The sequence below is a fragment of the Lethenteron reissneri genome, chromosome 23, assembly GCF_015708825.2.
Source record: "Lethenteron reissneri isolate LAM-NWPU_2019-01 chromosome 23, ASM1570882v1, whole genome shotgun sequence".
Taxonomy (NCBI): Eukaryota; Metazoa; Chordata; class Hyperoartia; order Petromyzontiformes; family Petromyzontidae; genus Lethenteron; species Lethenteron reissneri.
This window is the reverse complement of record NC_083801.1, coordinates 8,253,301-8,280,235: the sequence shown is the minus strand read 5'-3', so window position 1 is coordinate 8,280,235 and position 26,935 is coordinate 8,253,301. Positions and strand designations below refer to the sequence as shown.

The 26,935-nt window shown below is 43.3% G+C and overlaps 1 protein-coding gene across 1 annotated transcript in view; it reads left to right on the top strand.

The window, feature by feature from the left end:
* Positions 1–26,935, top strand: part of LOC133346230 (diacylglycerol kinase beta-like) — a 149,705-nt gene that overhangs the window by 52,823 nt on the left and 69,947 nt on the right. The window contains exons 4-9 of the mRNA XM_061557769.1: positions 9,681–9,846; positions 13,857–14,033; positions 23,678–23,727; positions 24,199–24,273; positions 25,407–25,526; positions 26,699–26,816. Of these exons, the coding sequence (XP_061413753.1) occupies positions 9,681–9,846; positions 13,857–14,033; positions 23,678–23,727; positions 24,199–24,273; positions 25,407–25,526; positions 26,699–26,816 (706 nt within the window). The remainder of the gene's footprint in view (positions 1–9,680; positions 9,847–13,856; positions 14,034–23,677; positions 23,728–24,198; positions 24,274–25,406; positions 25,527–26,698; positions 26,817–26,935) is intronic.

Sequence of the window (26,935 nt, the reverse complement as noted above, 5' to 3'; positions counted from 1 at the left end):
CCTCACCACTCTTCCCTCACCACCTCTCCCCCTCACCAATCTCTCCCCCTCACCACTCCTCCCCTCACCACTCTCTCCCTCACCACTCTCCCCCTCACCACATCTCCCCCCTCCCACTCTCCCCCCTCACCACTCTCTCCCTCACCACTCTCTCCCTCACCACTCTCCCCCTCCACCACTCACCCCTCACCACTCTCCCCCTCACCACTCCTTTCCCTCACCACTCTCCCCCTCACCACTCACGCAGGTCTCCCCCTCACCACTCTCCCCTCACCACTCTCCCCCTCACCACTCTCTCCCCTCACCACTCTCCCCCTCACCACTCTCCCCCCTCACCACTCTCTCCCCTCACACACTCTCCTCACCACTCCCCTCACCACTCTCCCCCCACCTCCCCCACCTCCCCCCTCACCACTCTCCCCCCCCACTCTCCCCCCCTCACCACTCTCTCTCCCTCACCACTCTCCCCTCACCCTCTCTCCTCACCACTCTCCCCCTCACCACTCTCTCCCCTCACCACTCTCCCCCCCTCACCACTCTCCCTCCCACTCTCCTCACCACTCTCCCCCTCACCACTCTCCCCCTCACCACTCTCTCCCCCCACTCCCCCTCACCACTCTCCCCCTCACCACTCTCCCCCTCACCACCGCTCTCCCCCTCACCACTCTCCCCCTCACCACTCTCCCCCTCACCACCACTCTCCCTCACCACTCTCCCCCTCACCACCACTCTCCCCCTCACCACTCTCCCCCTCACCACTCTCCCCCTCACCACTCTCCCCCTCACCACTCTCCCCACCACTCTCCCCCTCCACCACTCTCCCTCACTCTCCCCCTCACCACTCCTCCCCCTCACCACTCTCCCTCTCCCCCTCACCACTCGCTCCCTCACCACTCTCCCCCTCACCACTCTCGTCCCTCACCACTCTCCCCCTCACACACTCTCTCCCCTCAACCACTCTCCCCTCACCACTCCTCCCCCTCTGACCACTCTCCCCCTACACACTCATCACCTCACGCGACTCTCACCCTCACCACTCGTTCCTCACCACTCTACCCCCCACTCTCCCCCTCCACCACTCTCCCCCTCACCACTCTCGTCCTCCATCTCCCCCTCACCACTCTCCTCCCCCTCACCACTGCTCTCCCTCCCACTCTCCTCCCTCACCACTCTCACCCCTCAGCCACTCTCCCCCTCAACCACTCTCCCCTCCACGGTCGGCCGCCTCACCAGCGCTAACCCTCACCACTCCTCCCGCAGGCCACGTCTCCGCCCTCACCACCTTCTCCCCCTCACCACTCTCCCCTCACCGACTCTCCCCCACCACTCTCCCCTCACCACACTCATCCCTCACCAGCTCTCCGCCTCACACCACTTCATTCCCTTCACCCACTCTCCCCTCACCACCTCACCGCCACTCGCCCCCTCACCAATACTCCCCTCACCACTCTCTCCCTCACCACTCTCCCCCTCACCACTCTCTCCCTCACCACTCTCTCCCTCACCACTCCCCCTCACCACTCTCCCCCTCACCACTCTCCCCCTCACCACTCTCCCCCTCACCACTCTACCCCTCAACTCTCCCCCTCACACACTCCTCCCCCTCACCCACTCTCCCCCTCACCACTCTCCCCTCACCACTCTCCCCCCCTCACCACTCTCCCCCTCACCACCACTCTCCCTCACCACTCTCCGCCTCACCACTCTCTCCTCACCACTCTCCCCCTCACCACTCTCCCCCTCACCACTCTCCCCCTCCCCCTCACCACTCTCCCCCTCACCACTCTCTCCCTCCCACCTCCTCCTCTCACCACTCTCCCTCACCACTCTCCCCCTCACCACTCTCCCCTCACCACTCTCCCCCTCACCACTCTCCCCTCCTCACCACTCTCCCCTCACCACTCTCTCCCTCACCACTCTCCCCCCCCTCCACCACTCTCCCTCACCACTCTCCCCCTCACCACTCTCTCCCTCACCACTCTCCCCCTCACCACTCTCCTCCCTCCTCACCACTCTCTCCCTCACCACTCTCCCCCTCACCACTCTCCCCCTCCCCACTCTCCCCCTCACCACTCTCCCCCTCACCACTCTCCCCCTCACCACTCTCCCCCTCACCACTCTCCCCCTCACCACCACTCTCCCTCACCACTCTCCCCCTCACCACTCTCCCCCTCACCACTCTCTCCCTCACCACTCACTCTCCCCCTCACCACTCTCCCCCTCACCACTCTCCCCCTCACCACTCTCTCCCTCACCACTCTCCCCCTCACCACTCTCTCCCTCACCACTCACCCCTCACCACGTTAAGCGCGATCCTAAAGGAATCTACAACCTTCGATGATTCCTTTGTGCGATTCAAAGAATCGATTCCTGGCGCATAGGAGGTTTCCATTTTGAATGACAGAGTTTTATTTTCATTGATATGTTATGTTTTAATGTTTTCAGGAGTTTTTAATAACATTTTTGCCCCTGTCAACGCCGGATATTTCCCGTTCGTAGCAGTTTATATCGACTTTGCGCGATTCAGAGAATCGATTCTTGGCGCGTCGGGTTTATAATTTCAATTACACACTTGTATTTTCATTGGTATGTAATGTTTTAAAGTTTTCAGAAGATTTTAAATGTATTTTCCCCCCGGGCAACGCCGGGTATATCGAGTTTATACCACAAAGTCGTCGCTTGACACGGGTGGGGTGTCGAGGCCTAGTACCGTGCAGAGCCTCCGGCCTTGCCTAGATTGCCCACCCGGCTGAGGGTGTGTACTGGGGCCAATACCCCCCCCCCCCCCGCGCTACAATAATACTGTCTAATCGCTATAATTTTATTATCTACCGACCCTATAATAGTAATTGCACACATTGGGGTGGAAGGGGAGTGAAGAGGACGTGAAACTTTGATGAATTTACCTCAGAATCGCGTGTTAATGCGTGCGCATATTTTTAATGGTAATTCAAAATGGCGTCCACCCCGCAGCGAACGCGTCTCTACCCGTTGCCAGGGGCAACCGCCGTGGTCCGCGCCGGCCGGCAAGAGTAAATAAATAAATAAAGCGTTAAATAAATAAATAAAGATGAACCGCACTAAATCGATAATCGGTCCGATTTAAAGTTTAGAGACGAAAAATCGGAAATGCCTAAGTTTACCGCGGGGCCGGGGGCGTGCCCACCTGCAAAATTTAATCTCGCCGAACCCCACGGTCCGAGAGCTAAATCCCCCGGTAGGGAGCGTACGCGGACGGACGGACGGACGGACAAAAAATGAATTATATAGGTTAGATGGATTGACATGTGGCCTTTTCTCTGTCTACAACTATATAAGCTCTTGTTATAGTTTCCTATCCTGGTATATCTCACTTAATATTGAACACGCCAATGAATGCATCCATTCCCCCCCCCTAGCCGCCTTCCAAGCCCTCTATCATGAAAAACCCCCATTCACAAATTAAGCCTGCTGGAAATATTGAGCCTTGCCCTCAAAGGACCTCCTACACAGTAATGATGGTGTCCCATTAATATAAACTGAATGGCTATCACAATGAGCTACAGATGTGCCTCGTATTTGATACATGTGGCTATATTAATTTTTACTGTTAAATGTGTGCACACTTAGAACATCAAATCATACCCTGCCAATAAGTATGAGCTCACGGCGAGCTATTTCCCGTGCGTGAGATGTACACTTTCGTATTCTGTTGTATTAACGTGAAAATGTCTACATGCAATATATATTAATTTATTTAAACATTATTTTAGGGGAAATTACACTCTTAGCAAAATTTAATAGAATGCACAGGAGGTATTCTCACGTAAATATAAATGTTACTTAAATGGCCGGGAAAGATATCCACCTGACACTAATGTTCACGGATGGTCATAATCTGAACATATGGACAAAATAATGCTTCGTGGCCTACGGTTATCATCAGCTGCTTGCACAAATTACCACAATTAAAGAAAACATTTGGCAAGTGTTTTGTAGAGTAGCAACATTGCTGTGCGATGCATGCTTTATAAATTTCGAAGACAAATACTTTTTTTCCACGTCTTCAATGGGACACTTTCTTCATGTGGCCAAAAATATTTTGTGGGCCTTGAAGGCCTGAGGAGCTATAGTGGAGAGGGGCACCCATCCAGTTTTGCTCCACCATGACCTTCATAATGTGAGGAGGTCTTCATCCATCAGTCAATATAGAGTGACTGATGATGATGATGACACTTTTACAAGATTTTATTGGTTAAGTATTTAACATGTGGTGAAGTAAGTTACAGTATTTGTATAGATGAATGGAAATGTTAGCATACGCAATCACAATCGCCTTTTCTTTTCAATGAATACACCAGGCATGCACGTAACAAGGCAACTGCAATTGATTCATTTTACAGAAAAGCAAACACCACTATATGTACACCCAATCTAGGTCTATTATTCATACACATATATCCATGGACTCCTGCTCACACCTGCACTGCCCTAATGTGGGTGATAACAATTCTGGCAGTATGTATATTTTCATCTGTATAATTATACAGTATGTTTCGATTTAAAGCTTTCGTGACTGCAGGGATTCATCTTCTTGGTTCTTTCGGTAAAGTCACGTAGAATGGAAATAATAAAATAATAAAAATAAAACATAATAAAATAATTCTCACGACGTTTCGACTCTGTCTCCTCGACAGACCTGTTCTCCAGCTGAGGACGGCTACTTGCATTGTGGCCGAAACGTCGTGAGAATTATTTTATTTAGTTTTATTTTTATTATTTTATTATTTCCATTCTACGTGACTTTACCGAAAGAACCAAGAAGATATACAGTATGTTTTTGGTAAATTTCCAGTGTTTAGAAATGTATATTAATGCATTGCTCTACCAGTGTGGATATTGATTTGCCAATCTACGTTTACACATTTACACATCTACAGCCAGGTGTGCATACGTGAAAGCACCTCGCATATTCAGATGAACACTCGGGTGGATGTGCCTGTCATGAATAATGGCCCTTAAAGGTCAGGTTTTGCTATTGTGAGGCACAGCCACGAGGAGCATTTAAAATGTGCTTCTTCTGTACGCCTTCTTCACGTCGCAAGCCGCACGACACAAGAACCAGTTGCGTTAACCCTACCAAAGTCCAAAGTTCAAAGACCACTGGAGTGAAGGCAGCCGGGCACGGTGTCTGCTAGCTCCCTGTGTGTGCACAATACGTCGTCAAGTGTTTGAAAACAGGGCCTTGCTTATTTGCACTTTCCATATGAGAGGCACACTCCAGTTATGGTCCTGTGTGATAATACAGTCCTTTCAGAAATGACGAAACCACACAAAATTCACTCTGTCCTTATGATCCTTTCACACTGATGACTCACTGCCATTTTTAGGTTATTTTAAGCCTATAATAGAGTGAGGGTTTCTCTATGAAAGCCTTTTATGGATTGCTGTTAAGTGTACATAGCTTACCGCTTGCACAGATTGTACCCAAAAAGCATCCCCTGCGATGCCCAATGAAGGATTGAGTGTGGACAGTCCTGAGCCAATAAACACAACTCAGTGCTATCATTGAAAAACTGTCTTGTTATAAATCATCTTCCATCACATTGGACACAAGAGCTATATATTTCCAAGCATCATAATTCAAAACGTCTACCTTCCAAATAAAGAGCTCAAACATGAAACAAAAATGGTATTGCCCATACTCATACAGGAGATGTTTAATTTTTAAATCCTTTATATTAAGTTCGCTTGCTTGCTTGCTTGCGTGCTTGCGTGCTTGCTTGCTTGCTTACGACCGTGCAAATCTTTCGGTCGTTTTTTAACCCACTTCCCGTGATCCAATCGAGCTGACATTTTGCACACAGACTCGTTGTGCGAGACAATTAATGTTCGTGAAAATTTTTTTCTAAAATTTTACCCTGTTTAGGGAAAACAAATTAAATATTTAATTACCAATTGCTTAATACTGGCAGACAATCATCTGACCCATAGGTGGCAGCCATCTCAAGCCAGAGGACGAGAGGACTCTAGCCGCCACGCATATAAAGGATTTATAGTGAAAAACTTTGTTTTTACGGGTTATACTTATAAGGAAATGTTGATTTTACTCTGCGGACATTTACTGCATATGCTGCCATGGTGTACTGGTGAGCACACTGGACTTTCAATCCAAAGGTCGCCTGTTCAATCTCTCGGCAGTTGAAACAATGGACACGTTTCTTAATTCCGCCCAGCAGTAATAATAGGTTTTGCGTGTGGCTGGGAGAAAAAAGTGTGTGTGGGTAATAACATCTCTTCCAAGACGTAGGCCAATATACCCTCTCGTGGTGCCCTTTAGAATCCCCTGTAATGAAGACCCTTACGCCAGCAGGGGTACGAGAAAGAAATTGCAGGGCTACACCTTTAGCTCGTTTACTTCATACAGGGTGAGAGATAGAAGTGATAATGGTGTCTGGTCGAACTAAGCTAGCACCTTTATCACGCATCACTGGGAAGCTGGTAAAAGTGTATTGATAACTTGTTTGGAGAACACCTGTAGGATGGTGTCTTCATTTAGAACTGTGCATGGCCATGTGAGTCCCTAGATACTGCGAATAACACTTAAACTAATGGTAAGTGCTTTCATGCTCTGCCTTAGCACGTCACGGAATTTCATTTTTGCTAAATCTCTAAAACACGAATGTATGAGTTGTGATCATTTAAACATACCTTTATATTACATTGTTCTACAACAATGTGATTTGTTTCCAATAATTACCACAACGCTGTTGTCCGTGAGCGTTACATATCCATCTTTTAACTTGGGTTAAAATCCTGTAAAAATGCTGTTTCATGGTTGCTTAAACAAAATAGATCTCATTAAATCACTCACTGTCCTCCTACTCACCAAAAAAACAAGACAATATCTATCACAAGACAATATCTATCATTATAATGTAAATGCTTACCCCGAGCTCGCAATACTCTGATGGTGTGTTGTCTTTGATTTGTGCACCTTTTGGCGTCATCTGGTCCAACACCATGTGAGACTAGGCTCTAAGAAAAGCTGTCTAGGGTGTGGACCAATCAGTTTCAAGGACAATGCATACATTATCAGAGTTGTCTTTTTGTTTGCATTTTCACCGCAAGTGTTGTGGTTAATGCAAACATGATCCCTTGTATAAAGGTGTCAGTTTTGTTGCCAGGTAAAAGGGTAAAAAACCTATTATTAATCTCTCTCATTCGCTTCAAAATCCATGACTCCCTCACCTGCGTGCTTCTTTCTTCTCATGTTCATTCCCATCACTTCATCTCCCTCCTCATCTGCCTCTCCCCGCTCCCACTGGTTCAGTTCTACGGCACTGCCTTCCCAATCAATCTCACGGTTTTTTGTTGTTGTAGAATGTAGCGTTTCTCTTTCTCCTCTGATACTCCTACAGTCTGGAAAATTCCTTGCATTGTTTGTCTATTTTGGACTCAGTCTATTTATGGGACCCTGTCACGGTGTACTGGTGAGCATGCTGGACTTGCAATCCAGAGGTTGCCAGTGTTTGGTTAATCTTCCGGTTGAGGCAGATTAGAAAATGGTGCAACTTTCTAAGATTGCCTCCGCAGTTTCTAAAATTCTACCCTTCCCCCTCAGACATATAAATGAGTGCACCGCAGTTTGTCGATTGGCAAGTTGTATGTGGTGCAGTAAAGTCACTCAATCAATGTTTATTTTATGTGCCAATATCGCACTCAGTAAAGTAGGCATCGGTACACATTACAGCAGAATGGGAACGGTACAGGCGGCAAAGAGCAAGAGGAATGAAAAAAGTGCGGTTACGCCTCCAGCAGTGGCATGAGCAAGCAGTTTCAGGGCTGTACCTTTGTCCAACGTATCTTGATATAATGTTATCTATTTTTAATAGCTGAAGCGTCATCAAGTTCATCTTCTTGGTTCTTTCGGTAAAGTCACGTAGAAGGGAAGTAATAAAATAACATTATATTATTTTATTATGTTTTATTTTTATTATTTTATTACTTCCCTTCTACGTGACTTTACCGAAAGAACCAAGAAGATGAATCCCTGCAGTCACGAAAGCTTTAAATGGAAACTTCATCAAGTTCTCCTCAGTGTATATCTGATTGTATGTGGTGTTTAAATACTGTTGTGTACCGTATTTATCCAGAGAGCTTAACTGAGAATTCAGTTTCAATCATAAAACAAGTTTCAAAGTGACTGCAGAAGTTTATTTTATTTGGTACACGGATGTGCGTGAGCACAGCAACAACAAAACAAAGACATCAATATTGCACAGAACGAGCAATAGGGTGCTTAGGGAATATTGGACACCTAATTTTTTCACGTATTTAACAGTTGTTTCAATGTAACACACAAATCAAAAACTGTGCAAATGTAATCTTAAAATTATAGGTACAGTGTGCAGGTACGCTCTATATTTTAGTCGAACTGAGCCATAAACACACGCAAATCAACAAGGACAGTGCAACATATGGGAGCAAGAGGTGCCACAAAAGTTACATGCATGTGCAAGTATGCTCTGTGTTGTGAGTATTGTGTAGCATTTTATTTCTGTACTTGACGGCAGGGTGAAGCAGTGTTAACACTCTTTATTTACCATTTCTCCTTTGCTTATTGTTGCATTGCGAAAAACACTCACATACATGTGGGTGGTTCAGCAGCAGCAGTCGGAAACTTCTAAAGATGGGTCAGCATTCTGTCTAAATCTTGACTTAAAGCTTTCGTGACTGCAGAAATTCATATTCTTTGGGTCTTTCGGTAAAGTCACGTTGATAGGTTCAAAGAAAATAACAAAAAAATAACAAAAAACTACTGACGTTTTTTTCTCCTCCTGATGACGATCGCTTGTGTTGTGATCGAAACGTCATAGTTATTTTTGTTATTTATTTGAACCTATCTACGTGACTTTACCGAAAAACCCAAAGAATAAGCATTCGGTCTACTTTGCTGTCTCCTGCATCCACCTTGGCAGTTTCATGCCTGCCATATCGAAATGTCCTTATAAGCAATACAACACATGGCACAATTTCACACTCAGTTTTACATTGTTGTGCCTTGAAGGTCAATAACCATTCTGTAATACTGGAGGAGTGTATGGAAAGTCAAATCAGGCGTTCGCTTGATTGGATTATTGACTGCTTGTTAATATGTTCGGTGTGGTGAGTAGAGAATACTGTACTCCCTTTACAATTACAACGGTGTATGGCAAACTGTGCCTCAGCACATTTGCACATATTTTGATAATTTGCTCAAACTCTCGAAATATTGAAGTTTGAACCATGCTCATTTTAACGAGGCAAGGGTCTATTGATGCAGCCTGTTTGTGAACGGTGATCTGTGGAAAATTCAACGTGACGTAAAAAACTAAATTACAGCCGGTCACGCCGAGATGATGCTTGTTTGTATTTTATCGTACTTTTAACTCTGTGAATTCATGCTGAATATCTATTAAAACAGTTAAATCAGCCATACAACAACATCACGTGTTTGTTGGGAAATAAGCAGGTTTAGTAAAAGCCAGAAATGTGTTCCATAGAATTCACCATATTTTATGTAAAATTCACATTATTTAAATAATTCCACTGTATATATTTTTTTAAAATTGTAACAACACCACTTTATGTAAAAAGTGACTGCATGTTCTGTGCCCTTTGTCCCTGTGATAATCATTTCAACAATTTCATTTGTCCAGCCGATTGACTTTGAGGGATTCAAGCTGTTCATGAAGACATACCTCGAGGCAGAGGTCCCAGAGGAGCTGTGCCGACATCTCTTCATGTCGTTTACACGCACGGACAGGCACCCGGCTCCCCTGGGTCAGTCACAGTGTACGAGCACTTCACAGATCATCGAGACCGGTACTTGCCAGCACACACACGCGCATGCTTTCATTCACTTGTGATCTGTCAACTCTGCCACCCCTACAGGGCACATAAGTGAGTTTATTTGGGGTCACAATAACCCCCAGAAACATTTCAGATTCTAGACAAAGTACCTGATTTAGTTAAGTGCGGCATAAATATCGTATGTCTACATTATTTCTTTTTTACAATGTTTGCATTTTGAGTTCTGCTGCTTTAACCACGTAAAACAGCGCTTGACAATAAAAAAAACCATTGAAAATGTTTAATGATCAAAAATATATCAGTAAAATTGTTACCAGGAAAACAACTCGTGTCACCGTGTTTGGAGTGCGCAAACCACTATCGCACCATTGTCTGTTTAAGCAGACATGCAACGTGACACTAATGCACTTTTGTGCATAAACACATCTGTGCGACAAGCTGTGGTTCTCCTTTGCACAAATGCCAATTAAGCTGATATGTTCACAGCGCAATTGTCAGTTCGGTTATTTTATGGAACACTGTCAACAGGAATTAGATAATGATTAGTGCGACAAGTTTGTTTTCATTACATTGTCTCAATAATTTTTTCGTATGCCTTTGCGTACCTTGCAGACACAGGAAAAGCGTGCATTTCTGCTTGTATAATTTCATCATATTTTAGGGTTGCTTTCTCCAAAGTCATTGTATTGTGAATGATATGTATTGGGTAAACAAAATACAGGGCAGTGCTCATATGATCGCCTTCCAGATTCTTATTTCGAAATGTTACTTTTCATTTGGGATCAGATAACTCTTTAAATTCTTACATTTTTACCAGAAAATTTATTTAAAATTTCAACTCAGAGGGTTACAACACTTTCAATAATAATTGATCTCCTCTAATACAGTGCTGTCACTTTATTTAAACTGGCATAGCCGAATAGGATGGAATTCAAAGCAATCATAAACTTTGCAATGATTTTCTGTATTTGTCAGTGACTGAATGGGCTTAAATAATCAAATTGGCTAAACCAAAATATTGCAGATTGAGTGGATACTATTTCCATTCTGCGTATATGTGTCTTGAGCTCAAAAACAGGAAATGCAAGTGCCTTGCCTGGCTCAGTTCCCTGAGAAGATGCAGTCGATCAGTGTTTTAGAAACTCCACTCCTCATGACCCCTCCACTCTCTGCCTTTTACGTAATTGCGGATAATTCCTATTTGTATGCAAATGAAGCATTTGTACACTGCATGTATCTGATGGTTGGTAATTGCAGAAAGCTGTGTACAGCTGTACCATGCATGGGGCTGGAGTTAACTCACTGGACACCCGTGCAGTTGAAACAACTTTCACTTCTGAGCTGCATCGCACAAGTACACTGTAGTAATACAGTTTGTGGAAACAATACATCATTTGGACAACATCTCAGTTAACTAAATACACTCTACGTGGTGTACCTGGGATCCTGCATGTAATTTATCACGCAATTCTAGTTGTGATTATCCATTTTGTATTCATATCCCGGCCCAAATGTAGTGATGTGTAGGTATGGCACTGATAATTATATTCGTCTAACATTATTGCACTCTTACTTTAGTCAAACACAGCTTTGCAGTTTAAAATGAGTAACTAACATCTTGTATTTTCTTTTTTTTTGATGATGCCGGAATGAAAATACGGTATTACTTCACGAAATCAAAAGCAACTTAATAATTCACATTCGTATTTGAGGTCTATGATTATAATTATTGATAATTATTGCGGCCGAAAATAATGCAATGAAATGGTGACATTATTCTCCCAGGTGACCATTGTATTGTTGTCACATTCAGTCATCTGGAAGAAGATAAAAACAATTGATGCCCTCCAACGTAGCATTGCTTATTTACGTCGTGCCTCATTGCTGTTCAATCATACTGGTAGGAACCTCCTGGTTACACCAGCCCACAGGGGATTATTGTCTCCGTCGTGCAGGGAGGGGCTGGGTGGGGAGGGAGGGGCTGGGTGGGGAGCGGCTGGGTGGGGAGGGAGGGGCTGGGTGGGGAGGGTGGGGAGGGGCTGGGTGGGGAGGGTGGGGAGGGGCTGGGTGGGGCTGGGTGGGGGGTGGGAGGGGTGGGGCTGGGTGGGGAGGGGCTGGTCACCCCGTGGTGCCCTTATAAAACTCAACGTTTAACCTACTCACGCCGGCTTGTGCCCGCCCTCACAGTCGGGCATATTTGTGGTATACACCACGCCGCCGTTGACCCTGGCAATTGACGAGCAACCCAACGTTCCTACCAGCTCCCTCCGCAGGAATGTGTTTCTTACAGACCAGAGGCTAAAACACACCAACACCTCTGGCTTGATACTAGTATTATTGCGAGAGCGTTTCCAGTGAAGAGCTTATTCTTGCAAAAAACACGCCTGTGCCTACATAACACTGATCACATGTGAAGGCAATTAATCTCAGCCAGAGGCCATGTTTTTGAAAGAGATGGCAAAACTATAATTAATATCACCGTGGTCAACAAAAAAAACCCAACAGAATATATGTACATGATACAACCATTCTGCATCACTGTCTGGGAAAGCAGCCTCAACCATAAAAAAAAAATACTCGCTGAAGATTGTAAATATTGTGAGGGGACCTATATACTGCTGATGGAAATTATAACTGATGTAATTATTAGGATGGATAACTAGCTGTTTGCCACACCTGCCACTGAAGCAGTTTGCACAAATCTGACAGTTCAATTTGAGCATGGTCTGATAATGCTTCAGGGCTATTCAGGGCAATATAAATACCGTACACGGTTCGGCACTTCTGTATGTGTTACTGAATCAGAATGAGCACATGGAGGCCACTGCTAAGCTTTTAACTTGACGAAATGTTTTATTAATACAAAAATGAATGTTCGGAAAACTGGTCGGATTAAAGCATGTGATAAGAGGGATCAATATGCGTCAAGTGAGACGTGATTTATTTCACGTTTGCCTTGCCTCATTGTGAGTCTGCGACGCTGATGATAACGTGGGCACGCCTTGCAATGCAGCTGCTCTGGATCACCAGTGGTCTGAGGCATGGGTTCAAAACATCTTCAAAGTAGTCTCCTCTGGTTAAAAGTGACTTCCTGCTCAAGTGAGTATGAATGTGGTGCTCATCTTCTGTTAACGGCCCTGAACCGGTAGTGGTAGAAATTCCTCATTCCTATGATAGGGGCACATCTTTCTTCAGGACAACGGCCATAGCTTTCCCCACAAAGTGGTACTCGTAGTATTAACCCCAGGGGGATTCTGGGCAGAGTCGACTCACAACCAGGATTTGAACTTGCAACCTTTTCCAAAATCGACTGCTTTAGTTCATGTTTTGGTTCTACATTTAGCAGCGGAATAAGAGGCCAGATTACCAAACAGAGGAGCTCTCTACAGCTCCCTCTAGTGGAGGCTCTTTCTGTCAGCATTGGCATGAGCAAGAATTTGCAGGGCTGCACCTTTACCTAATCGGTAGCTATTTTGTTAGGAATTGTGCTGTTTATTCCATAAATAGACTTCACCGATGTATGGAGATGTAAAGCCATAGTGAGACAGCTGTGATACAGCATTAGGGGGTGGGGGCAGGGGGCAATTATGAGAGACATGTCTGCAAATTTGACCATGTCTATTTGGCTGTAAAACCGTGGCCTTTGCAAACATTTTTCTCCACTTAAGTGTCTTAATAGCCTGAGCAGATAACATTGTAGCCATAGCTTTCATGTGAGCTTGTGTGCACTTTAGATAATGCATTGGATTTGGGTAATACGATAAAAGCAATCTAAATCATGATGTGTACCAAAATGTATCTCATAACAATTTCAATCCCTCATTATGAATATTATTTAAAGACAGAAATGTAATATCGTCCGTTATTTTTATCGTCCCTTTTTATGCCCCTTAACCTAAGCCATGGGTTTTATATTAAGGATAAATACGACGCGTTGGATGAGTGAAGTGCTGCATTGAATGGCAGGCTGTGTTTTAATTGTGGACTGAGGCTCACCTCTCCTATTACCCTTCTTTTTGTAGACAGTGGCAAGGCCGGTGAGAAGAGGCTTGGCCAGAAAGGCGGTGGGGTCGGTGGACCGAGTCTCGTAAAGTCTGCTTCTCTGGGGGATGTCAGCCAGACACAGGCTGTGCACCTCAAGGATATTGTGTGCTACCTCTCGCTGCTTGAGGGCAGCCGACCCGAAGACAAGCTGGAGTGTAAGTTATATTTTAGTATTCACATGGCCACTCGTGCAGCCCTCCTGCAGTTCGTACATCTGCCCTGTGCACTAATGCAGCTTTACAATCGTCCTTCCACGCAGCCATCCGTTCACTCTTTTCTTTCACGTCGCTACAAATCCATTCATTTAATTATCAAATCCTCCGTTAGATTAAGCAAGCAGTCATTTGTTCACTCATATAGCATACATTCATATTAATCTATTAATTTGTCCGGTAATCCAGTCATTCATATATTAAATCATAATATTACTTCACCCATAAATCCACCTCTGCAGTATTCTTTGAAATACATAAATTATTTGCTTTTTCTGACATAGCCTGCTCAGCATGAAATCCAAGACTCCTCCGTTTTATCCTCATCTCATTCATGCACGATATTTTATGGATGCATAGTTGTAAAGAATGCTATGTGGCTATTTTTTTTACTTTGATGCCTTTCGCAGAATCAATGTTGTATAAATTATGAGGTTACACGGAGAAAATTCTTAATTCTTGGAGAGCACCATCAGGGCCAGCACTACATATTGCATGGCATATGTCAGTTTCTTTATATCACATTGAAAGGGCCAGGGGGACATTATGAAGAGGGCCATGTCTTGATACGCTCCTCATTTATTTGTAAATGTTAATTCTCATTGTTTTAAAATATGGTTACAAAAGGTAAATTAATGAACATTGTTTTTAGTATTCTTTGGGTCTTTCGGTAAAGTCACGTAGAACAAAAAAATTACCAAAAAACTACGACGTTTCGATCGCAACGCAAGCAATCGTCATCAGGAGGAAAAGAAAAGGAGGAGGGAAAGCTGCTGAGGCAGGCTGTTTTAAAGGTTTGAAATTGGTGTAGGTCAAGGGTTATAAACGAAGTGTGCGGGGCTCGTGATGTTAAAGTGAGAAATTTTCATGTCAATGTAAGATCGGAGAGCTACCTTCACGATGAGGGCACGGAGGTGGCCATTGTATTGTGAGAGATTAGCATGTCAATGTAAGATCAGAGATTAGCATGTCAATGTAAGATCAGAGATTAGCATGTCAATGTAAGATCAGAGATTAGCATGTCAATGTAAGATCAGAGATTAGCATGTCAATGTAAGATCAGAGATTAGCATGTCAATGAAAGATCAGAGGTTAGCATGTCAATGTAAGATCAGAGATTAGCATGTCAATGTAAGATCAGAGATTAGCATGTCAATGTAAGATCGGAGGGCGAGTTCCACATCGAGGGCGTGGAGGTGGCTATTGCAATGTGAGCGATTAGCATGTCAATGTAAGATAGGAGAGCTAGCTCCACGACTACGAAGCTGCGGAGGTGGCTATTGCAATGTGAGAGATTAGCATGTCAATGTAAGATCGCAGAGCCACTGCCACGTGGAGGACGTGAGCGACAGTGGCTGTCTTAGCGTGAGACATTTAACCTGTTCATGTAAAATCAGAGAGTCGAAAATAGCAACTAACATCGGAAGGTAGGATGGAAACATCACAGCCAGTTATGACTTAAACTGGTTAATAACGTCCTTCCAACGATTGCTCAGTTTGTACCCATCTTCTCGGTTGAAATTGTGTCTGTGTCTATTTATCTGGATGGCTTCATGAACGAATCTTTGTTGATAGCCAGTGGGTTTGCAAAGTACCTTCGTCTTGGAGAAATCAATTTCGTGTGAGCCCACCGCATTAAAACAATGATCAGCCACGGCCAAGGTATTGGTCCTACAGTGTTTCAGATCTGCCTTATGTTCACGAAGACGGTTCTTTTTTCCTCCTGATGACGCCTACATGAACATGCTAATCTCTCACATTACAATAGCCACCTCTGCGCCGTCTCCGTGGAAGTCGCCCTCCGATCTTACATTAACATGCTAATTTCTCACTTTAACATCACTATCCCCGCCCACTTCGTTTATGACCGTTAGGCTACACACATTTCAAACCTTTAAAACAGCCTGCCTCAGCAGCTTTCCCCCTCCTGTTTTTCCTCCTCATGACGATTGCTTGTGTTGCGATCGAAACGTCGTAGTTTTTGGTAAATCTTTTTGTTTTACGTGACTTTACCGAAAGACCCAAATAATATGAATTCCTGCAGTCACGAAAGCTTTAAGTCAATTGTTTTTAGTCTTCGAAGAATGTGTCGTCGTTAAGTGTGGCGGCCTGTGGAATGAACAAATGGAGCAATATGTCACCTGCTTGACCATTGAAATTAAATGCTCCCATTGTCATCCCCAGCATTACCAGATTACTAGAGAAATCATTTTAGCAATTTAATCATATGGTGAGGGTAAGAAAATGTGATGCCACCAGCTTCATGACCCACGGCTTCATTGACCATATGTTAGCGTTTGCATCAAGATGTACTACTTCGTGGTATAGCGCTTTGGGGATGAGGGCCACCCATTGTATGCAAAGGGGTAATGGTACTCAGGGGGCTGGAGTGTGCATCTATTGGTAGATCATAAGTGGTGATGTGAAGCATGGGTTTCCGAATTATTGAATCCTTTTGTTGAGCTTTAAAACTGAACCAAATGCCCCAGTGACGATGAGACTTTTACCCGCAGAGGCAAAAGCAAAGCTCTCGGTGCATAAGTTCTATTTTGATCATAACTAGTATCTGGGGTGGAGCTGTGGCACAGTGGTCAGTGCACTGCACACTGAACCCACGGATCTGAGTTGATTTCCCGCTATGAGTCACATCAATGGTGAGTGACATCTGGGCATGTCCTGGGTCCTCAATTCATCATTCCTCGTGATTAAGTATGGTCAAACAACCCCAACATAGCTTAGGGAGAAGACCCTACGTGTGTACGTATGTGGATTTGACAGAGCGTTGTAAATGTAATATATCAATATAGACTTGTTGAGTCATATGAACTCAAATATTGATCCTTCACTTTTTCTGTTTGTAAGCCAAACAGTTTACCAGCAATGTGCTTTAGAAGCAGAATGTAGCTCAGGTGAAAAAGAAGATCCTTACAATTTGCACATTACGAGTCTAAATTGCCAAGTTACTTGGGATAAATATATCACAGCTGGATTAGTCTCGCTGACGTTCTGGCTTGACTCGTACTGGAACCAGACACTGGTAATGCCCCTTTTTCCGTGAAATAAAATTGCCTTAATTTTGTTGTTGTTCACGGATTGTCAATTTCTCTGGTGCTGATCATGTGTGTGGTTCGAGATCCTGCATTGGTAAATATCATGAGTACCCCCGTTGCCATTATACAATCATTTAAACAAAAAACACATTGTTAAGCAGGCATTGCATGGGCTCTGCTGCATGGCTTTCATGATGGGGGCTGAATGAGTATTGATTGGTTGACAAAGGTGTTTCTCCATAATAGGCAAAGGGGAAGACTTTTCTGGTTTTGCTGATTGTGCAAATAGACAGCATTGGGCAACACAAATTCAGAAAGCTGTAATGATCCAAGTCAGACCTTTAATAGATCACTATTTTTTCATGTTGAATGGAATGGCATTTTGAAATGCATTTCTTTACATTTTTAACAGTTTAGATTTGAAGTTTTCGTGACTGCAGGGATCCATACTCTTTGGTTCTTTCGGTAAAATCACGTAGGTTATAAAATAAATTAAATAACGACGTTTCGATTGCTGTTGTTTTCCCACTTGATGATGATTGCTTGTTTTGCAATTGAAACGTCGTGATTTAACTTATTCGATTTTATACCTACGTGACTTTACCGAAAGAACCAAAGAGTTGAAACAGTTTGTTCATGTGTATTGTTGCAATGTGGTTTGCCTCTACAAATTCATTATTTATTCTACACACAATGGCACCTCTTTTGCATACTGCAATGAACAAGGGACATTGCACAACACTTTAGCCATCTACCGTGCAGAATGTTCCGTTATAATAGTAGCAATATTTAATAGCTTTTTGCCAATCAATTTCTGGATAAAGGCCTCTCCATGCTATAAACTATAAACATTTTTTTTTATTTGACCAGGTAAGGCCCACTGAGCTATATAGCTCATTTTCAGAAGCGACCTTGCAACAAATGATAGCTCAATGAAGTGTATAGCATCCGATTACTCAAAACGCGCGACCACGGGAAGAACATACAAACTCCAAATATACAGCAGGCGTCACGGTCGGGATCGAACCCACGACCTCCTACATGCCAGGCGAGGTAGTTAACATCACGCCACCACGATGGTTGGTGCAGGTTGATGAAGGGGGGGCGGGGGGGGGCAGGACTGGTTCACGATTCACTCACCACTGATGCTAGCCACGGATGGGAATCCAGCTCAGTAAATTGGGTTCATGGCACAGTTCATGAATCCACTCACTCACCACTCCACCCCAACGTGAGGTGTTATGTTTTGCGTTGTGTGTTTACACAACACTACCGACGCAGTCCTTTATGGTTTTCATTTATACTACATTGGGGGGGAAATTTTTTTTATTTTTTTACAAAAAAAAAAACACTTTGTGGGAGTGGGTAATTGTGTATGCATAGGTGGTATTTACTCATTGCTTCCCACACATTTAGTGAACTTACCATTGCATTTGCGTGCTATACACCGTGATGGATTGCTTTGTTTCAGGCTGGGACAGCCAGCTGGTGCTCGTGCCAAATACCCCAGAGCAGGGAGGCGTTCGAGGGGGGTAACTTATGAGATGCCCAAGCAGCTCAGTTCCTCACTCGCCCTCTTCATTAGCCAGTGCCCTCTGCGTAGTCACTCCAAGCCCATGCACTGTTGTAGTGACCACAGTTCTACAACGTAGAGTCGAGCATATCAAGTATGGGGCGCTAATGAAGGACCCTGCATTGTTCTGCGGACACTTAGTCGGTCAGTGTTGCATGATATGTTGCATTATGTATAAGGAACGGTCATTACTTCGCAAAGTTGAATTAGAAGCCCCCAGATGTATTGTCTATTTTCTTGGTTCTTTCGGTAAAGTCACGTAGAAGGGAAGTAATAAAATAATAAAAATAAAACACAATAAAATAATTCTCACGACGTTTTGGCCACAACGCAAGCAGCCGTCCTCAGGTGAAAACCAGGTCTGTCGAGGCGACAGAGTCTGAATGAAACAGCACACGAGCTTGGAGCATATATATAAGCTGGGCGCCTTGACAAAGGAATTTGCATATCAATGAATTTGCATATCGAGGAATTTGCATATGAAGATGAATCCCTGCAGTCACGAAAGCTTTAAATCGAAATGTATTGTCTATTTATATGGAACGCACTTTCAAACTTAACTGTTGGTGTTTGGGTGCATTTGTGTGGCTGGATTCTATCTGGTTCCTGCAGGGGCCCACACATGTACATGTTTCCAGTGGCAGTAGCCTAGCAGACGAGGGCCTTGCCTCACTATTCCATGGTGAATATTAGGTGGATATAATAACTTTATTCTTGATTTTACTTTACATAATATTGCAAAAATTACCGTTTTAAAATACATTAAAACCATTAAGCCTGAGAGAAGCACTTTACAGATTTGTAAACAGTAGATGTAGCGAATTGGTAAAGATTTTTTTTGTAGAAGTGATACATTTTTTAAAAATGTGTTACAGTTGGTGGTGTAATGGTTAGCAAACTGGACAATCCAGAGATTGCCAGTTCGATTTCGTGGCATTGGGGTTGAAACAACGAGCACGTTTCTAAATTCCCCCCTCCCCACCTCTGTCGACCCTCAGCAGTATAAATTGATACAGCACAGTTAGTCGATCGGCAGGCTACATGTTATATATATATGGGTATTTTCACCGTTTCAGATATGTCTGGCTGGCGTGCAAGGGTCGGCCAAAACACCATCCAGAGGGCTTCTCTAGAGCTCCCACAAGTGTGAGGGGTGGGGGGGCTTCTACCAACAGTGGCTTGAGCAAGCAATTGAAGGGCTGCACCTTTAATCTTACAAAAACATGTTTATAATTGTAATAAATGCGACAGGGCATGGAGAGAATATTTCGTTACCTTTCTAAAAAATAAAGGACCTTTATAAAACATAAAGGTCACTTATAGAGGATTTTGGAGTTGCAATCTTTGTTCAAATGTATATTTTTTCATGAGAGATTTGTTTCTAGAAGTGAAATGGTTAAAGTTGAACTCAACATATCACTATATTATTCTTCTGGTAAAGTCACGTATAAAGATAAAATAATAAAATAATAATTTAAATAATAGCATACTATTTAATTTATTATTTTATCTTTATACGTGACTTTACCGAAAGAACCAAAGAATAATTCCTGCAGTCACGAAAGCTCCTAAATTATTCGTGCAGGTAGCAGAATTTTATTGACATGGACAACTAACCACCCTATGTCACCAGTCCCAGCAGCAATTAGGGTTTTCTTCCTTCGTGTTTGTCTTGTAAAACAAGCAATGGATACTTGTCCCCATTTCAGCTGCAATACAAGAAACCAGGTCATATGTACGGTATATATGCAGTAAACTCAATAGGTAAATAAAAAAATTGTGATTTTAAGGAGAAATATACAATTCGTGGAGAGAAATGTGATCCTCTCAAAAGGTACGGTTATACTATATGATAGATCCGTATTATTCCTAATTTCAGATGGATGAAAAAGATGAACTTTTATTTGGATGGTCTAATCTTTCAGGGTAACAATCACATGATTTCATGATTGTTAGAATGCAATTTATTTGTTAAAAACGCAATTCTCTTAAATTATTTGCATACATTTTAAGAGCGTCTTGTGTGGTATATATTTTCTGCGTATACCCACACAGCTGCAGAAGCCTGACGTTCATTGTTGAGAAACTCAATGAAAAATTATTTTTATTCCATTTGGTGAACTTTATTCATGTATCCTTTGCCAATACAGTGCTAGCAAGTCTACACACTTTCCCAGCTTGTTAAAGGCTCCAGTGATGCACTAAGGATGAAAAAGGGTCCATGCACCATTTTTAATTCGTTGTTGCTTTGAAACAAAGCTAGGGGCAGGAGGAGGGGAGGGACGCAAGTTGCTAGTATTTCACCCAGAATTTGGCTACACCTTGAATTTCATTATAGTTTAGTCACGGAGCCTGATTCTGGAAGCATTCGTCCAAGAAAAAAAAAACGTATTTTTGTTCAAAGGAGGATAAGGCCCATTACAGCATGCAGCATGGCTCAGAAGACCAGATTCTCATTTTATATATTTATTTTATTTTATGGTGTTACCAGCATTTTATGTTGAAATGGCACTCTGCCACATGATGACAAATATCCAATAATATATTGATTCAGTGGAGGCAGCTGCAGAAATCTGATGTGGAATTGTGAAAATATAACCGTGGTCATCTTGAAATGATTGCTTGTTTTCAGTATCTGGATTCCTGCAGCACTGAACATATATCAACCCTTGTTGACGTTTTGGCGAAATTTGAAGTTGACGTCCGCTTATCTATGCAAACGAGACATCAACGTTTGGCTCATTCCACAAGTCGTAGAAAACTGGAGTCTGTGCCGCCACAATGAAACAGCGAGGTTAAAGGAAAACATCCTCAAGTCTCATTGACTTTTTTTGCCTAAATATTACAATGCCCTAAGATATTCACAGAGACATATTTTACATGGGTAAAAAAAAGAAATCACAAGCAGAGTGATTCATTCACGCACAACAGGAGTGCTTTCCACGGCGTAGACTCTCAACACAGTGTGACTGAATGCCGCACATAAATAGGCCTGCAGGCTGGGTACACGCCCTGCATGCTAACGGTGCTATCCTGCAACCCATGCTGGTGAGTGGCATTGCCTGCCAGCTCGAAAAGCCTGCACACTGGGCACAAGTGTAACATGCCACGTGTACAGGTTTCCAGGGCAACCACGGCATTAAGAGATGGTTACATGTTTGTTATGTGGGTGAGCCCCAAACAACACAATACAGCATATTGCTGCTCCGATGCTTATTTGCTTATGCTCAAATAGATGGGGGGGGGGGGGGGGGGATATATCGTGTTACATTTAAAAAGAATAGCCTGCTGTATACTTGAAAAAAACAGTGCTGTTAAGGGATTACTGACAAACCACATGTTTTACATGAATTCTAAATTGTTTGAAAGATATGAACAATTTGTATATTTTCCATGTATTTATGCTGCACAATGACTCTTCCCAGAATTGACAGAGGTGATGTTTAATAATGACAGCCGCAAAAATAATGCGAGCAGAATGTGTATGACGAATGTGGCACTAAATGCATTGATGGAAACGTCCAGAACAGGGAAAATCCAAGCAGACATCCTGAAATTTGAGAACCATTTGCAGTGCTTCGCAATTTCAACAAAACGCTCTTCTTAATTGATTCTGCAGAGCCCACATGCATGTTCCCCACTAACCCTATCACTTTAAAAATACTAAAGTCAAAGTGTAACCTGGCTTAAAAAAGTCCTTTATTTATTGAGAGTTGCTTAGAGTAACCAGACTTCACATGTGATAAGTACAAGTGCCACGATTCTTTTTCTCTACTTTAGCAGAGGCCCATTCAGGTACACAGAGGTTTTTAAAGCTTGCTATGAAATCCGTTTGTTACCACCTTCACCTCCTCCCGTGTGTCACCGATTCCAGTCATCTTCCCACACGTAATGGACAGCATTGCCCCTCTTGCTTATCACTGTGAACTCAATCATCCCCCTCCCCTCACTGTTAAATGTTAATAGAAAAAATGATGCCATCAATCAAATGTGCTCAGGTCTATTCAGCGTTATCTTCGTTGAGGTATTCAATCGGCATCCTGTGAGTTATATGAGCAGTAAGTAATGTTGTGTTCAGTCCGACTTATCGATACACACAAGTCTCTCTCGTGTGAAACGCATTGTATAACGCAGTTTAATTGGAGTCACGTTGACTCCAATTAACACAGAGGTCTGATTGTCTTGGTCAGTGGCATACACCCACTGGCAGGAGTCCATATTCTGTAGGAGCTTTCATCTGAATCAGCGGTGCTGTTTGGAAGAAAACCACTGGGGAAACACAAGTTTATGAATCCAGATTAGCGTACATGGCCAATGAGGTATCTTTCTATCACAAACATAAAAGCGATATAGTAATTCAGGAATACATATAATATCGCTGTACTGTATTGCATTTGGATCGTGCTTGAGGTGTTTATGTTTTGTGTACATTTATTGGTATTGGAACTTCACTGTCGGAAGTTTTGCCTATCCTGGGGTAAAACAAACCAACAGTAGTGCACTGTCTTAACTTCCCATCTCGAAAGCCATACCATATAATCCCAGCTAGAGGTTATCGGCTGGGATTGCTCTTCGAGTATGTATGATTATTTATTCGTGGTTCAACATCGCCACCATAGGTTCAAGTTGGGACTGCAGACGTAGAAGAGGCAAGGTTGCCGCTTGCCAAACTTGAGAATGCACGCGAATCTGAAAAAAATTGTTCGTAAAAAAACCCCTTAATTTTTTAATACATTTCATCGAAATTTAGAATGTAATACGTGTCGCCCTTGTCAATGACATTCATCATCTGAATGGGTTCTCACTTGGTTACATTTAAATACAATAAATTCCGTCTGTTCTCAAGCCACCAAATTCCCAAATGAACATACAGTGTCGCATCCAATACTGTGGCATCTGATTTAAATAGTTGAGCAATGTAGACTTTTTTTTAAAACGATGCGTGATTATGTTCTGTTTTTCAGTTATGTTTCATCTGTATGACACCGACAGCAATAAACTGCTCGACAGCTCGGTAAGAAAAGCGCACTGTGGCCAAAGTCTTGATTTGTAAGTCAATGGTCGTTCCGATTTGCCCTGAAAATGCATTATTCCTGTGATGTTTGGACAGCTGCTGTCAACCCACATAATCATTCTAGATTTGAAGCTTTCGTGACTGCAGGAATCCATACTCTTTGGTTCTTTCGGTAAAGTCACGTAGGTATAAAAATCAAATAAAATAAATCACGACGTTTCGGGCACATCAGGTGGGAAAGCATGGCCTGCTGCTGATGCAGACTTTTAAAGGTTTGAAATGGGTTTAGCCCAAGGGTTATAAAGGAGTGGCTGGGTCTAGTGATGTTAATGTGAGTAATTAGCATGTAACTGGGTACGGAAGTGGCTATGTTAATGTAAGAGATTAGCATGATTTTAAAGTGAGTAATTAGCATGTAACTGGGCACGGAATAATCATATTCTCCTTCTCTTTTTTAATGTTTGCATTCAGGAGGTGGACCGCATAATCACACAGATGATGCACGTGGCTGAATACTTAGAGTGGGATGTTACAGAGCTGAAACCGGTAAATATTAAACGAGACTTTTATCCGGGAAATGTTAATGCGTATTGGCTCTTGTAGAATTTTGTAATTGTTGAGACAAAGCCAAATTTGTGAACCGTTTCCTTTTTTCTTGCATAATGTCCTGCAGAACTTTCAGTTTGAATAGCACCATATTTGTATTGAGCACACGGATCATTTTCTTTGGGTAAATTATTGAGATTTCATAACAAAGGAAGATGATTAGTCTTTTATTTCTTTTACACCTTAAGGCTGGATTTACTACCCAGTAGAGCCAAAACTGAATCTCAATACCTAACAAAAAATTGACAATCCTGCTTAGAATGTTTTGCCAAAACGTTTCTCTTATATATTGCGTAGGGCAGGAACCAGAGTGACAACTGAAAACCGACATGCATGAGGGGTTAACACTCACAAATGCCACAGAGATTTGTGAGCAACATGCCCGCTGTACTTCAAGAAGTACTTTAATGCACTTGTGACCCTTGTCAATGCTATTTACCATTTTAATTGGTTCTCACGTGGTTGTAAAGATATACAATAAATTCCAGCCATTCTCAATCCACCAGTGGATGAAGGCCTCTCCAAGCCATGTCAGTCATGTTTTTAAATCCTTTATATTAAGTTCGCTTGCTTGCTTGCGTGCTTGCGTGCTTGCTTGCTTGCTTACGACTGTGCAAATCTTTCGGTCGTTTTTTAACCCACTTCCCGTGATCCAATCGAGCTGACATTTTGCACACAGGCTCGTTGTGCGAGACAATTAATGTTCGTGAAATTTTTTTTCCAAAATTTTACACTGTTTAGGGAAAACAAATTAAATATTTAACTACCAATTGCTTAATACTGGCAGACAATCATCTGACCCATAGGTGGCAGCCATCTCAAGCCAGAGGACGAGAGGACTCTAGCCGCCACGCATATAAAGGATTTATAGTGAAAAACTTTGTTTTTACGGGTTATACTTATTTTACCATTCTTCACTGCACTAGGAGGGAGGGATAGAACTGGTTCTCATATCACTCGTCACTTTGAAGTTAACCGTGTCCAAGAATCCAACTCGGGTTGCCGGGTTCATTGCACAGCAGGACTGTAATACACGTCAATGCATTCAGCCACGGGTGTTGTGTACTTTGCAGATCCTTCGCGATATGATGCAGGAGATCGACTATGACCAAGATGGCACGGTGTCTCTGGAAGAGTGGATACAAGGTGGAATGACGACGATCCCCTTGCTCGTGCTTCTCGGCCTGGAGTCGGTTGGTAGTGCATGTGCACATACGTACACTGATACAAACACCCCCCCCCCCCTCGTCCCCTGCATCCACTTGTACCTTCACACATCAACAACACCCGCAATTCGCCACTAAGTGGCGGTGATGGTCACCACAGCGCCTGTGAAGTGTTGAAGGCTCGCTTACAGGAGGTCACGGGACAGACCCAGGTGCCATGGGTTGGCTGACTGAAATGACGTGCAGCTGTGCCCTCTACTGTGGCAATTTGCTGCATTTTAGCCGCTTGGCGCTCCGCTGGTTGTTGTGAGCGTCGCTCCTCTGCCCTTCGTTGTTGTTGGAGGGCATCTGCCTCCAACTGATCGGTAGCGTCTTTCACGAGCCTTCTCCATAGAGGTCGATTTCGACACTGCTGGTACCAGTCTATGGCAAGTCCACTCAGCTTCACATCCTCCTGTACCGAATCAGTCCATCTCTTCTGCAGCCCGTGTTGTGCTCGTTTAGACCTCTCTATCGAGCCAAAGGTAAGCCGCTTCAGCATGCGGTGGCTGGGCATGCAGGTTACATGACCCAATCTTCACACACTCACTGTCCCTCAAATAATTCAGGATGGATTTGCACACACACACTCATGGGCACAGACTCTCATTGTACTTGAGCCTCATCGAAGTTTCAGCCATAGTTCAGTCAATGTATACACGTTGTGATTCCATATAATGCCCCGTAAAAAAGATATTCGTCATCTAAAGAACATTTTTGTTACTCTTCATTTGAAGACCTTGACAAGCGTCGCAACACAAATTTTGCAAAAATCACTGCCTCCTTTTATTTCATTTTAGTATCGTCTATAACGTGTTATAAAAGGTCGACAAAATATAAAATGCCTATCTTACAATGGTTTAGTATTGGTACAGTCGCCATTTGCACTGTGAGTGCCTTATGTTCATTGCAATCGCAGCACAAACCCATAGCTGTACACTTGAGTTACGCAGAAAGCTGTGGCAATGCAATACAAATGTTTCCTATCAATATTTCGAACGATCTCAGTGTGTTCAGACTAGTTAGATTGCAGTCATGGTTTGAATTTGTTCCACGCCTTTGCATTACTGTACATGGTATTGATTTTATGGCTGACGAACGTTTCATTGCATATTTTAAGTGTCTGAAGCAATAAACGTTGCCCGCCAATGTCCCCTCAGAACGTGAAGGACGACGGACAGCACGTGTGGAAATTGAAGCACTTCAACAAACCGGCGTACTGCAATTTCTGCAAGGCCATGCTCATTGGCCTGGGCAAGCAGGGCCTCTGCTGCACATGTGAGTCGAGGGATGCTGGGGTAGCCTCTCCGACCGCAAGCTCGCGAAGACGTAGGGTGTGTCGACGGGCTCCGTGCGGTAGCATTTACAATGGGTGCACTGGCTGAAATTAGGATATG